This window comes from Chiloscyllium plagiosum, unplaced genomic scaffold, assembly GCF_037043375.1.
Source record: "Chiloscyllium plagiosum isolate Xiang-an unplaced genomic scaffold, Cpla_swu_hap1 HiC_scaffold_13, whole genome shotgun sequence".
NCBI classification, from domain to species: Eukaryota; Metazoa; Chordata; class Chondrichthyes; order Orectolobiformes; family Hemiscylliidae; genus Chiloscyllium; species Chiloscyllium plagiosum.
This window is the reverse complement of record NW_028270151.1, coordinates 68761360-68776985: the sequence shown is the minus strand read 5'-3', so window position 1 is coordinate 68776985 and position 15626 is coordinate 68761360. Positions and strand designations below refer to the sequence as shown.

The window sequence follows — 15626 nt, the reverse complement described above, 5'->3', positions numbered from 1 at the left end:
AGTGTCAGAGGCTGAGGGGTGACCTTATAGAAGTTTACAAAATTATGAGGGGCATGGATAGGATAAATAGACAAAGTCTTTTCCCTGGGGTGGGGGAGTCCAGAACTAGAGTGCATAGGTTTAGGGTGAGAGGGGAAAGATATAAAAGAGACCTAAGGGACAACTTTTTCATGCAGAGGGTGGTACGTGTATGGAATTAGCTGCCAGAGGTTGTGGTGGAGGCTGGTACAATTGCAACATTTAAGAGGCATTTGGATGGGTATATGAATAGGAAGGGTTTGGAGGGATATGGGCCGGGTGCAGGCAGGTGGGAAGAGATTGGGTTGGGATATCTGGTCGGCATGGATGGGTTGGACCAAAGAGTCTGTTTCCATGCTGTACATCTCTATGACTCTATGACTCTATGTGTTTCTTGTTGACTTATATAGTAATGGTCAGCACTTTTTAACTGACAGAAACAGCTTCGTATAAGATGGTGCAAGGAGTGGTGCCTTGTGTTGTCCACATCTGATGTGTAAATGCTGCATCTTTCAATAGGGATCACAGACCAAGGAAGACACAATACTACTCCTTTTATTCCCTATCCCAGGGTGCTGGGTCTGAACATAATGTCTTTTCTACCTAGACAAGACCAATACAGTGCAGAATGAGAACTAAATCAACAACAACTTGCATTTATATAGCTTTTTTAATATAATAAAATATCCCTCACAAGAGCAAAATCAGACATCAATAGACTGAGCCACATAAGAAGATATCAGAATAGCTGACCAAAAACAAAGGCAAAGAGGTAAGATTTGAGAAAAGAGAGAGATGGACAGGCAGGAAAGTTTGAGGAAGAAACTGATGGTCCCCTGCCAATGCGTTTTCAGGCAAAGGAAGGGAAACCATAAAAGTTTCCAGGTAGCCTTTCGATGATCCATCAGCCAAGCCCTGACCAGTAAACAATTTCATGTAGAGGAGGTGAGGGCTAGAGGAGCCCTCCTTCACTCTATCACCCTAGTTATTAGTCATACAGTCATACAGCATGGAAACAGGTCCTTCAGCCTGATGCATCCATGTTGATCAGGTTTCCTAAGTTGAACCAATCCCATCTGTGTCTGTTTGGCCCATATTCTTCTAAGCCTTCTCTATCCATGTCGCAGTCTAAATATCTTTTAAATGTTGTCGTTGTACCAACCTGTACCATTTCCGAAGGCAGCTTGTTCTATGGACGCACCACCCTTTATGTGAAAAAGTTGCCTCTCAGGGCCCTTTTAAATCTTTACCCTGTCACCTTAAACTTATGCCATCTGGTTTAGGACTCCCTTAACCTTCGGGAAAAGATTGTGGCAATTCACCTTATCCATGCCTCTCCTGATTTTATAAACCTCTATAAGGCCATTCCTCAGCATCTTATGCTCCAGGGAAAAAAGTCCCCGCCTATCCAGCCTCTCTTCAGAACTCAGAGTTGAAGACCTTAAACAGCACATTATGAGCCACCTGGGCTGCTTTCTCCCAGCCCTCGATTTTGAAGCTATCTCAATGGTAACACGATTGGTTCAGCAGGTCATGCTGCTCAAGCCTTGATCAGGAAGGAGCTAACAGCGCCCTCTACAGCCCGATTTCCACATAGGTCTGTGATCCACACAAGATCCCTCCAAAACCCTACCTCCATCCCCTGGTCTCTCATTGCTAGATCTGAAACCAGTAGAGATCAGTGACAATAGGTGCTGGGTGAAAAGTGGGAGGCCAGGAGAGCATTTGCATAATTAAATTTGGACATAAAGAAAACATGGATGGCAGCCCCAGTACTGTATCAGCTGAATTGAAGCAGGGGCGCAGGTCAGAGACACAGCGATTTTTTTGGAAGCTCAGCTCAGAGTCAAGTAGGACTGCAAAGCTGTGAATTGTCTGTTTCAACCTTGGGCTGTGGCCAGGAAAGAGGAATTGGGGGTGGAGTGAGTGAGAGGTGACCATGGAGGAAGGAGTATCTTCAGTCTTTCCAATATTTAATTGGAGGCAATTTAACTTAATCTCTGGATGTTGGGCAAGCAACTAGTGAAGAAGTTGGGAGATGGTGAGTTGTCAGAAAATCAGTTCATTACTAACCATTCATAAAGTCTTCAATCCCACCAATCTCGGGACTCATAGCAGAGGCAGTTATGCAAAGGTTAGAACAAACAGTCCTACCACAAATTCAACCCAAACTCTGGGTCAGATATGTCGATGACACGTTTGTAATCATTAAAAACACGGAAATAGAAAAAACACACCGGATCATCAACGCCACACTCACAGGAATCCGATTCACGAGAGAAGAAGAAAAGGATAGCCAACTCCCATTCCTAGACGTGATGGTACAGAGAACACCGAACGGAGAATTCACTACAAGGGTATACAGGAAAGCCACACACAGACCAAGTCCTAAACTATGAAAGTAACCACCCCAACACACACAAACAAAGCTGCATCAGGACACTATTCAAAAGGGCCACAACACACTGCAGTACACCAGAACTGCAAAAAGAAGAAGAGGAACACCTATACAAGGTATTCGCCAAAAACGGATACCCCCACAACTTCATCAACAATGCCTAAGAGAAAGATCACGGAACGAGGACATACCACAACCAAAAGGACTAGCCACACTACCATACATCAGGAGCATCTCGGAACTGACTGCCAGACTACTGCGACCCCTAGAACTCATAACGGCACACAAACCAACAGCCACGCTCAGACAACAACTCACCAGAACGAAGGACCCGATACCCAACATGAGCAAAACTAATGTAGTGTACAAAATACCATGCAAGGACTGCACAAAACACTATATAGGACAAACAGGAAGACAGCTAACAATCCGCATACACGAACATCAACTAGCCACGAAACGACACGACCAGCTATCCTTAGTAGCCACACACGCAGACAACAAGCAACATGAATTCGACTGGGACAACAGTACTATCATAGGGCAAGCCAGACAGAGAACAGCCAGGGAATTCCTAGAGGCATGGCATTCATCCACAAACTCCATCAACAAACACATCGACCTGGACCCAATATACCAACCACTACAGCGGACAGCTGAAACTGACAACCAGAAGCGGCAGGGACAGACCACTATAAACACCGGAGGAAACATCAAAGAAGCGCTTCGCAGGAGGCTCCCAAGCACTGATGATGTCGCCTAGCCAGGGGACGAAACGTTTGCAACAAAAACTTCCAGCTCGGCGAACAGAACCACAACAACGAGCACCCGAGCTACAAATCTTCGCACAAACTTTGCCCAACATTAAGTGCTACAACTACTATTGCAATGTAATGCTGTGACTATATTGCTAGGGTCCTGATTTGACTGCAATGTAAGCCTATAAATAAAATAAATACAACAGTTTAAAAAAACATTAATCTTATCAAAAAAACTCAACTCTTGTATTTACTGAGATTTAAGATTCCGAAATTTATTCGACCACATAGCCTTTTAGAGTCATAGAGTCATAGAGATGTACAGCATGAAAACAGACCGTTCGGTCCAACCCATCCATGCCAACCAGATATCCTAACCCAATCTAGTCCCACCTGCCAGCACACGGCCCATATCCCTCCGAAACCTTCCTATTCATATACCCATCCAAATGCCTCTTAAATGTTGCAATTGTACCAGCCTCCACCACATCATCTGGCAGCTCATTCCATACACGTACCACACTCTGCATGAAAAAGTTGCCCCTTAGGTCTCTTTTATATCTTTCCCCTCTCACCCTAAACCTATGCCCTCTAGTTCTGGACTCTCCGACCCCAGGGAAAAGACTGTGTTTATTTATCCTATCCATGCCCCTCATAATTTTGTAAATCTCTATAAGGTCACCCCTCAGCCTACGACGCTCCAGGGAAAACAGCCCCAGCCTGTTCAGCCTCTCCTTGTAGCTCAGATCCACCAATCCTGGCAACATCCTTGTAAGTCCTTTCTGAACCCTTTCACATTTCACAACATCTTTCCAATAGGAAGGAGACCAGAATTGCACGCAATATTCCAACAGTGGCCTAACCAATGTCCTGTACAGCCGCAACATGACCTCCCAACTCCTGTACTCAATACTCTGACCAATAAAGGAAAGCACACCAAACGCCTTCTTCACTATCCTATCTACCTGCGACTCCATTTTCAAGGAGCTATGAACCTGCACTCCAAGGTCTCTTTGTTCAGCAACACTCCCTAAGACCTTACCATTAAGTGTATAAGTCCTGCTAAGATTTGCTTTCCCAAAATGCAGCACCTCACATTTATCTGAATTAAACTCCATCTGCCACTTCTCAGCCCATTGGCCCATCTGGTCAAGATCCTGTTGTAATCTGAGGTAACCCTCTTCGCTGTCCACTACACTTCCAATTTTGGTGTCATCTGCAAACTTACTAACTGTACCTCTTGTGCTCACATCCAAGTCATTTATGTAAATGACAAAAAGTAGAGGGCCAGCACCAATCCTTGTGGCACTCCACTGGTCACAGGCCTCCAGTCTGAAAAACAGCTCTCCACCACCACCCTCTGTCTTCTACCTTTGAGCCAGTTGGCTAGTTCTCCCTGGTTTTGATTTTCTAAGGGTCATAGTTTTTTATTCTTAATTCCCACATCTTGCAACTGGAATCAGGGAGAAAACTATCCACTGGTTGACGTCATATTGAGCACATAAGGAGGTGTTTGTGGTTATTGGAGGTCAATCATCTCAGATTCAGGACAACTTCTTCAGCTGCTTCATCAATGATCTTCCCTCCATCATAAAGTCAGAAATGAGGATGTTTGCTAGTGATTGTTCAATGTTCGTTACCATTCACATCTCCTCAGATACTGAAGCATTCCAAATCCAAATGCAGCAAGGTCTTGATAAAAGCCAGGATTGCAGGAATAAGTGGCAAGTAACATTCGAGCCACACAACTGCCAGATGGTAAGTATATTCAAGAAAGGATCTAACCATTACCCTTTGATATTCAATGGTATTACCATTGCTGAATCCTCCATAATCAATATTTTTGAGGTTACCATTGATCAGAAACTGAACTGGACTAGCCAAATATACACTATAGCCAAACAAACACTCTGACCAGGTCAGAGGCTATGAATTTGGCTGTAAGTAGCTCACCTCATGTTGGCCCAAAGCCTGACCACAATCTACAAGGTATGAGTCAGGATTGTGATGGAATACTCCCCACTTGCCTGAATGAGTGCAATAACACTCAAGAAGCTTGACACCTTTCAGGAAAAAGTAGCTTATTCGAATGGCACTACCTCTACAAACATTTTATCCCACCATCACCAACACTCAGTAATAGCAGCAGTTTACAGCATAGACTGCAAAGATTCACCATGTTCTTTAAACAGCACCCGTCAATCCCATAGCCAATACCATCTAGAAGGACAAGGGCAGTAAATACATGAGAACATCTCACCTGCAAATTCCCCTCGAAACTACTTACCATCCTAACTAGGAAATATATCACAGTTCTTTCAGTGTTGCTGGGTCAAAGTCCATAACTCCCTCCCTAACACCATTGTGGTGTACCTAGACTAAATGCACTACAGCAATTCAAGGGACATTAGGGATGGACAATAACTTCTGGTCTAGCTATTGACACCTGCACCCATTAATGAATAATAAAAAATAAGAAAAACAGTTTGATTCTGCTCCTATTCAAGGTTTCCCATTCCTTCCTAAGAGCTTCCAAATCCCATCTATACCTTCCAACAGTGTTGCCTAAATTCCCCTCATCTAGTGTTCTCAGGATTTTCATTGCTCCCGGACCCCACTTTCTCACTGCTGTAGATCACAGAGCTTTCATTATTTATATCCCAAACACTACTGAGAACTTTCAACTATCAGCCTCCTAAAGACCTTTTATGTGGTACAAAGGCTCTCAAAGCCCTTTACATCATCTGAATGTTCTCAGTGGCAGATCCATTGAAGTACTTCCAAGCTCAAGCCTCTGTAAGTTATCAAAAATTCATGATTGATAATCACTTAGGTATCACATACTCCAGATAAATTCCAGCACTGAACTCTACCTATCCCTTCCACATCCATTACCCAATTATTTCCATATCCCTGACTCCTATGTACTCACAGAGCCTGAAGCTGCTCTTGTACAATCTTGCAGTGTTCCAAATTCCCAGGTCTATTCTAAGTGTTCACTGTCTCTTGACTTTTCCCTTCCAAGTATTTAATCTACCAGGTTTTCTGGCAAATTTTTAATTTCAAGTAATTTATTTAGCTTTATATTTGTGAGTGGGAATTGTACAAAATGATGAGAATATAATTGCCTTGTTCCAGGTTAAACATTTCTTAAATTAAATAATCATATTAAAATATATACTTTTCCATGAAAGTCGATTTGAAATGTATATTCACTGATCTACCATCCACATCTGCTGCTATTTTCATGCCATCAGAGATTGAGGGCAACTGGCTAATGTTCCCGGAATTTTTCCTGCTCAGTGCCTGCTACAAATTCATGCAGCCGTTGGAGAGGCTAAGAATCTGTCAGCTTTCCAAATGCGTTTTAATTATCTCAACCAATGATCGAAACATTACTTGTAAATGAATCTCTACGACAGGGGTGGTCTTGATAAATATTCACATCCTCAAATGCTTTACATGCCATGCTAGCTTCTTGAAAATTAATGAGGATGTAGGATGATTTCTGGCTGAATTGTACCATTAAAATAGTGCCTAGTTGCAGTGTGATTTCATTTAAATTAGGCGCATAATCCTGCATATCATGGGCAGGTTATCAGTGAAGCATAATAAGATCCTGCAGAAACCAGGAGATCAAATAAACACATATAATTGCATATTTGATCAATGCAAAACCATAAAAACTACACCATCTTAATTATAATGTGACTTTAATTGTTCTCTTTATAAGATTACAGAAATTCCTTGTGTAATATGAAGGAATACATGGTGGATGAAACTCTTCACAAATTGCTGAAACTGTTTTACAATGCAAAACATTAACTTCTGTTCTTTTATTCAACATTCTTTGATATGCCTCATGAATATTTAAGAGCCACTTGATGACTAATCCATAATCACAATATTTATATATGCAAATTTTTCTTAACTCAGAACCTTCTGGTCTGCTGCACATTTAAACTTTCTCAAAGCTCAGCCTGTGATGGCACAATATAAAGTCCACATTTGTAAGACAGAACATTGACGGGTGGATAATCCTTTAGGTGCTCAAGCTATTAGTTAAACCCAGCAGAGAATCTGCCCTAAATATTTATAACACTACCATGCAGCTGATAACTTTGACACAACAAAGAGCGAAAGTACATCTCCAACCTAAGTTAGTGCGAATAAAATTCTGATCCAAAGTTAATGCTGAAGAAAGTTTAAATCCTGAAATCAACTTACTGACAAATTGATGTAACAACTCCTTTTCTTAATGCATGTTTCACTGACTCTATGGGTTAAGTATAAGCAACATCAATCCTGTCAAATAATTACCTTGAAAAGGGAAAGCACATTAACTGTCAGAAAGTTTAAGGATCAGAATAAGGAGTTTAAATGTATGTACATTAGAAGTAATTGGCAAACAGGACTTGGGTTAAGATAGGGCAGCAGACTTTTGGGCATATTTTTAAACATTTAACTTTGAGGTTTTTATTTTATAGAAGTTGAGTCTAGTATTGAAGACTTGGACGGGGGGTTCAGCAAGATGCTGATTGAGGCAAAGTTGAGACAGGCCAAGTTACAGGGGTGGAATTAAATAGTTTTGATCATGGAGGAGATATCAGCCATGTTCACAATTGCAGTCAATGTGGTTCAACCTGACAGTGTTCAAGGAGGGGGAATGGAATTGCTAATGAGGGAAAAGAAACTGTAGCATGGGCTAAAGAAAATACTTTTGCCTTTTAATGGTTTATTTCGTTTGAGTAGCTTTATACAAAAACTTCCAAATTTCATCAATTGAGATGGGTCATTTTGACAAAATAAGCTATTAACTTCAAATTAAAAGTTAATAAAAATAGATCTTTTACCATCAAGTTCCCTTCATTTTTCATCTTTAAAAAAAGCTGTTTACTCTGAAATTTTATAAATTTTGTTTCAGATTTAATTTTTGATGTGGTAGGTGTCTTTGATGTGTCTTGGTCATCAAGAAATGCTTTGTTGTGAATAGCGAAATGTCTTGATTTGTTGTTTAGGAGATAAAATACCTCTAGTAATCCCTGGGTCAAGATTAGGAATTTTAAGTATTGCTGTCTGAATTCTACATATTTCAATGTTTTTATATGAACTTTTTTCTCAAGACCCTTTTGGTTAAGTATATTATAAAAATAATTGATCAATTGTTGCGGGCTTTTACAAGAAAGTTGTTGTGCTGGTGAGGAGATCTATTTATCTTCACAGGAGCCCCACACCATTTACATGGAGATTTACAGCATTTAATCACAATATGGAGTGTAATTCTTCCTGGATTCTTCAAGGTAGAGTTTCTGTTTGGAGCTTTTCATACTTCATATTATAATCCATCCTCTGAACCCTTTCAATTCAAACATTATTCAAGTATAGCAAAACTTGTCCAATTCAAGTATATTATCAACCTAGCTGCCAATATACTTTATTGGGAATGAACTGTTGTCAGTTAAAAAAAAGTCAGAATGATCTCCCTCCAGTGTATTTAGTGCATTCTGCAGTTAAAAACCATTCAATTCAGTCATGCGTTTATTGTGCAAATGAAGTAACTTTTAAAAATGTAGTGTTCTGTGAATTAAATAAAAAGTTGATATTTCACAATTTTCTGGTAAAATTTCACAGTTAACACTGCCATGCAGAACGATGGGAGTTTCAAAACCTGTCAAAACTCCAAGCAGGTCAAAATTCTATCACCGCTGATGGATCACATTCCTGTTGGTAAATTTTCTTCCTTCCTTGTTCTTACTTCCATGGCTTTCCTCTGCCTTATAGATTCGGTAACATTCTTTTCTGTTTTGGGCTCGGAGTTGTGGATTTTTGATCTCCTCAACTACTGGGGTGGGAAACCAACCTTTCTCTCCATCATGCAAACGATCTCCTAATATCCAGCCTGAAAGATAACAGTTACCAAACATGACTCTCTCATGTAATCACCCTCTACTGTATTATACACCCTTCAAAAATATTTTATTTACTTTTAAATTATGTATTAATGAATGTAATTTTTTTTCAAATCAGAAATGTTATTCCTGGACAGTGGACTCTTTCCACTTTTGATATCTGTTGGATGACTTATAGAGCAGAGAGGCAGATAAAGAATTAATTTCTACTCACTTTTGATATTTGATCAATTACTTAGAGACCATAAAGTATAGACAGATGAAGAATGTATTCCTTTTGTTTTTACATGATGTTTGAATAAAATTTAAATTACACAAATCCAAAAGAAAATCTTCTATTAAAAAGCAAATGAAAAATATCAGGCAAATGCATTTATATATGGTACCAACATTTCAGGACATCATTTACTGTAACATTTGGTTTCCTAACAGCACAGTCATTGAATATAACATATAATGCATGAAAATAATTCCAATTTACAAATACTAAGAAAGACCTTGGGTCCAAAGCATTGTTATATATGAACTATTTGAACATGAATTAGTATGGAGTAGATATACAATCTCGGTAAAAACAATGACTGCAGATGCTGGAAACCAGAGTCTAGATTAGAGTGGTGCTGGAAAAGCACAGCAGTTCAGGCAGCATCTGAGGAGCTGTAAAATCGACATTTCAGGCAAAAGCCCTTCATCAGGAATACAGATATCCAATCTCTTCAATCACTGATACATGGAGAGATTGCACCTTATCAAGTGCTCATCATTTCAAGATGACCCGTGCCCTTTTTCTAACTATCATTCCTACCGTAATTCAGATTGGCTTTCTTCTTGTCACTCCCCTCACCTTAACTTGAAATTTGTCTGCTTCCAAATTAACTCAACATGGTACTCTTGATGCATCCTATGTTTAAAACTGGGACCCTTTTCTCCCTTACTTCACACTACCATTACTTTCTACACTGCTACACTGTTCACCCTCAATTCATACTGTTATACTTCCCAACCCCAAACCAGTTCAAGGTGGCATCTTCCTTTGTGCAGCAGCATTCTCATTCTTCCTACACCATAAATGGTTGCAGCTAATGTCACTCCTTTTCTTTCCCCAAGTATCACACTTGCTCTTGTGCACAGTTCTCTCCTCTTCATTGTCATTGATTCGTCTCTAACAATAATACCATACCATCAGTGGGAATACCATATGTGCAAATGCCTCACGTGCAACACTTCCCACTTTGATTTGCAGGAACAAGAATCTCTTTAATTATTGGGAGAAGCAAGAGTAAGCAAATTGGAAGTTCCTCTCTAATGATTTTTATCGAACACTGACTGAATTTTCAAAGCACTGACTTTTCCAAATAAACAATTGACATGCTGTTTAAAAATCTTTTATTACAAAAGGATGAATCTTAGAATGTATCTGGACTGTCGAGTTATGTCTCACAGCTAGCAAGGTCTCAGTTCGATCTTGCTGAGTCCTCTTGCTGCATGACGTGTGCAGGGAAGCATGCTGTCCTCTGATTGCAATATACATAGACAGCAGAAGCTGCAAACAAATGTCTGTTGAATCTTTCAGTATATGTTAGCCAATCTTGTTCTCCTCTTACGGGAGCTAACATAGATTTCACTTTATTAAGTACTAATACACTGCTGAAGGTAAAGAGCCCCTCACTGACAGATTATGAGGGCAGAATAGGTCTGGGTTATTATCGATGGCAGTTTGTTAAGAAATTACTCTCAGATCTTTGATACCACATCATAACACAATGCAATGGCAGGAGATCTCAGCTAGCATATCCAATCCAATCTGACCCGATTTCAAGTAGAGACTTCATAAACTATATTACTAAATTCCATGTAAGTTAAATGTCATTTGATTGTTTCCTATTTTCAGAAATTTCTAACCTAATTTATTTAGTTGCCATGTCACTTTTCCCTGTTGAGAAATGTGAAAAAGTTAACTAATCTCAGATTCTTTGGGCACTAAGTGGAAACCCAAAGCAGGCCTTAAGATCCTTATATGGTCATTCAGGAGAACACTGCTGTTTATCCTTATCCAAAATGTTAGGTGCTGCACTTCTGGTTAGAATCTGGCATACTCCACATGCCATCATTTGAAGCCTTATAATAGCTGGAAGAAAGGATCTTCGTCATCCAATGTAACCTTGTTGTTTGTGACAGGGGTATATAGGTGAGATTTTTGATTATATGGTTTTTTTTATTGCTATTATAGAATCTCCACAGTTTGGAAACAGCCCATTTGGCCCATAAAGACCACACTGATCCTCAGAAGAGTAACCCACCCAGACCCATTCCCCACATTTACCCCTGACTAATGCACCTAACCTAGCATGGCCAATTCACCAATTGGAATGTGGGAGGAAACCCATGCAGAAACAGGGAGAATGTGCAAACTCCACACAGACAGGCACCTGAGGCTGGAATTGAACTCAGGCCCCTGGTGTTGTGAGGCAGCAGTACTAACCACTGAGCCACTGTGCTGTTTGGGATTTGTGACAATACGATGGCTTTAAGAGGTATGTTTTCTCCCTTCTTTTCTGAAGTAAGATTGAGACAGAGGTGACAATAAAGTAAACAGATTGTGAGGCCTTGAGGGTTTTTTTAAAGTTGGAACAATAGAAGCAGCCTGAATAGGTGGGGTCAAGCTCAAACAGAACCAGGATCTTTAGCTTTAGCTTTCTGCATTTGCTGGGATCTTGAAGCTGGATGTCAAATTTCTTATTCCTTGCTCTGTTATAGCTAAAAGCTGAGGTTCTCTTCCTGCTGTTAGAATGCATGTGAGACAATCTGTTTTATTGAATATGCCTTTGCCAAGACTATGTTTATGGGATGTTACTATATTGGAACAGTTAATAAGTAGTAATTAATATATCTATTATTTTGTTAAGCATTTCGATAGAGTTACAGTCAAGCCAGTTATTTTCTTTAATTTTGTCTGTATTTTGACAGTAATGTGAAAAATAAAGTGTGTTTTGCTTAATGCTGAATAGTTTCACCAATCAGATTGCATTCGGAATGCAACACCTGACATCAAAGGGTCACTGGCTCTGAAACATTAACTGTGACTTTTCTTCACAGATGCTGCCAGACCTGCTGACCTTTTCCAGCAACTTCTGGTTTGTGATCCTGATTTACAGCATCTGAGTCCTTTCAGTCCTGCTAAGAATCGTATTATGTTTCAATAAGGTCATCTCTCATTCTTCTAAATTCCAATCAGTTGAAGTGCAATCCACTCAGCATTGCCAGATAAGACAGACCCTCCACACATGGTATCAGCCCCTTGAATCTTCTCTGAATTGTGTCCAGTACATCTTTCCTTAGATAAGGGGCCCAAATCAGTTCATAGTATTCCAGCTTTGGTCTGGCTAGATTCTTGTATGCTTTTAACAAAACTTCCCTAGTTTTGTTCTACAATCCCCTTGAAATAAAGGCCAATATTGCATTTGCCTTTCTGATTACCCACTGAACTTGGATGTAGCTTTTTGTGATTAATGCTTGGGGACTCCCAGATCCCTCTGTTCTATATATTTCTCCATTTAGATAATGTTTACCTTCTCTATTCCTCCTGTCAGAATGCATAATGTCATATTTTCCCGCACTATATTCCATCTGTCAAGTTTCTGCCCAATCCCTTAACCTGTCTATATGCCTCTACAGACTCTGTCATCATCACCACTTGCCTTCCATCCAATCTTTGAGCCAGTCTCAATTAACTTGAAGTCACTTCAAAATCTGCTGTTCATGTCCTAACTGACACAAAATCTTGTTCTCCCACTGCACTCATTTTGCTGACGTACCCTAGCTCCTGAAGGAGGGCTTATGCCCGAAACGTCGATTCTCCTGTTCCCTGGATGCTGCCTGACCTGCTGCGCTTTTCCAGCAACACATTTTCAGCTCTACCCTAGCTCTCTGTCAAGTAACATCTGGATTTGAAAATTCTCTTCCTTCCTTCCAAATTACCTCAATTATCCTTCACTACCTGTGCAATCTCCTACAACCTAACAAGCTTCTGTGTTATCCACACCCATCTAATTGTGGCTCTTTGAATATCCCCAGATCTAAACACTCCACTATTAGTAGCTGTACTTCAGTTGCCTTAGTTGTAAGCTCTTGAATTCCTGCTCAAAACTTCTCTGTCTATCCTGTTCTCCTTGTTTAAAACCCATCTGACCAATCTATTGATCATCTGTCCAAATATCACAATGCTGCTCAATGTTATATTTTGCTTTTCAATGCCCTCAGGGATGCAACATGGGTCACATTCCTACATTAAAGGTCCTAATTAAATAAAATTGTTGCCTGCTCACAGCCAAATGTTCATATTCTTGTCTTTGCCACTAGCACGAAGCATGTAGGAATTCTGCTTTACCAAGGAGACAGTGAAAAATATATGATATCGGAGCTCCTATTCCCAGGATATGCAGTGTACTGCCTGTGACAGTAAAATTGAGTATTCCCTTGCCATTTGTCCCTGTTATCTCTCTCGCTCTCTACCCCATCCCTGATCTCTTTTTAAGCTGTTGGGAAAAGCATCAGAAATTTCGCCCAACTGGCAGGCCAGACAAGTGAAACAAAAAACGGCTGACCGATAACTGGTTACCAGCACAAACAATGTCTTTGCTTTCCTGGTAAACAACCAGTCACAGGCGGAGAAGGCAGAGGGCTGGGGTTTTATCCAAATGTGATACTTGTCGAAATTCTTTGTTATACATTGTTAAGCTGGGTGCTCCTGCTCACAACCATGGAGCCTTCACACCTACCAAAATGCTTTCCAGCACCACACTTTTTGACCCGGATGATGACACCTGGGCAGCATGCAAAAAGACCTGACAAACACAAATGGTGAGTCAAAGAATCCGATGTTGCACATGAGGTAAACCTCTCCACGCAAAAGGAAATGGACAGCACCCTGATGTTGATCAAGTCAGACCATTAAATCTGTTACCAACATTCATAGCTTGGCACCATTCCAAACATCAGATGCCAATGAAAGACAGTGGCCATTGTTGAGATCGTGAAATCATTTGGTGAGCCACACAGCTACCACCCCACCTCCTTGCTTCCAAAATATACAAGGTCCTGTAAGGCCTCCTGCTATGCAAACTGTGTGCCACCATGAAACAGCTATGCTAACCACCATCAAACCCCCCCATCCCACTATCAAAAAAAACAGACTTTATGGTCAGCTACAGCTGCTCTGAGTAAGCTCTGACAATAATCTCACATGTTGAATGAAGTTTCCACTAAGGCCTGAAGATGGAAATGATCTTTCTTGACTTCTTTTGTGCACTCTGACATGCTGCTGAAATTCTGCACACCACCTGTTAGAAAAGCTGTGCAATTCATCCTCGTCATGAGCAAAAACTGACAGCTCCATGGGCATTTTGGATCTCACATCAAATATTAACCCTTGCTCTTCCTTGAAATTGCACCACATGAGATTACACATCCACCTGAGAGGTCAGATGGGACCTCAGTTTGTCAGCTCATCTCAAAAGGCAGAATCTGCAACAGTCCTCTATTGAAGTGTCTGCCTTTGTTTTTGCATTGAGCCCACAACCTTCTGATCCAGAGGCAAGAGAACTACCAACCGAGCCCCTGGCGGGGACTGTTCCTCTCAGTTCAATTTTCATTGTGCAATGTCGTTACAAGAATATTCTGGAGGCGCAATGAAAAGGAAGTGCGACCAGATGTCATTTCCTTCCAGACAATCTGCGCATTTTGTTGATACTTGCCACTGAACATCCAACTAAAGTGCTATAATACCTAATTTCATTTTTTTTCTTTTGATCCCCCAGTGATCTGCAGCATTAAAAGCAAAGAGAATCTGTCACTGCAGGAATAAAACTTGCAATGATTGTGTAAAACAAGGTTAAGATGAGTTGCTTATTTAAATTTATAAATTTACAAATTTACTTTGCAACAAAAAGTGATGTTTACCATCTTGTGAGCAATCCACAACATTGAGGATGTCAGCAGCTTCTAAGGAAAGCTCATCAGGTTCCTGTGCAGTATACCTCTGAATACACTGTACTTGGGGACAATCTAGTAGAGATCACAGAACACCAGTAAGATTATAACAAACGATGGCAATGGTTTATCTACAACTGAACATAATGGTCTGCTGTTGGACAACTAAAGTTTTTTCACATCATTGCATCGATCCCCAAAAGGCAGTATACTTTTAAGATAGTTAGATCATATCATAACGTGATGTTCTAGTATAAATGCCCTTGTCTCATCTTCAGCTGTCACAGTACAATCTTGTATGTAGTCAGTCGCTATGTGTAATGTTACAGTTATGTATCATGCATGTAACATTAGTACGACTCTGTGCAAAGCAGAGTCATAGAGTCATAGAGATGTACAGCACGGACACAGACCATTTGGTCCAACCTGTCCATGCCAACCAGATATTCCAACCCAATCTAGTCCCATCTGCCAGCACCTGGCCCATATTCCTCCAAACCCATAATAATATAAATATTTACTGTTGTTCATAAACTGTAAGATATCTGCCTGAAC

General features: G+C 40.4%; 1 protein-coding gene across 2 annotated transcripts in view; it reads right to left on the bottom strand.

Moving 5' to 3' along the window:
* Positions 1-6870: 6870 nt before the first annotated feature.
* ngef (neuronal guanine nucleotide exchange factor) overlaps positions 6871-15626 on the bottom strand; it is a 100120-nt gene continuing 91364 nt past the window's right edge. For both annotated transcript variants that reach the window (XM_043701979.2, XM_087993721.1), the window contains 2 exons: positions 15042-15146; positions 6871-9073 (listed from right to left, as the gene is read on the bottom strand). In XM_043701979.2, the coding sequence (XP_043557914.2) occupies positions 8874-9073; positions 15042-15146 (305 nt within the window). In that variant the 3' untranslated portion in view covers positions 6871-8873. The remainder of the gene's footprint in view (positions 9074-15041; positions 15147-15626) is intronic.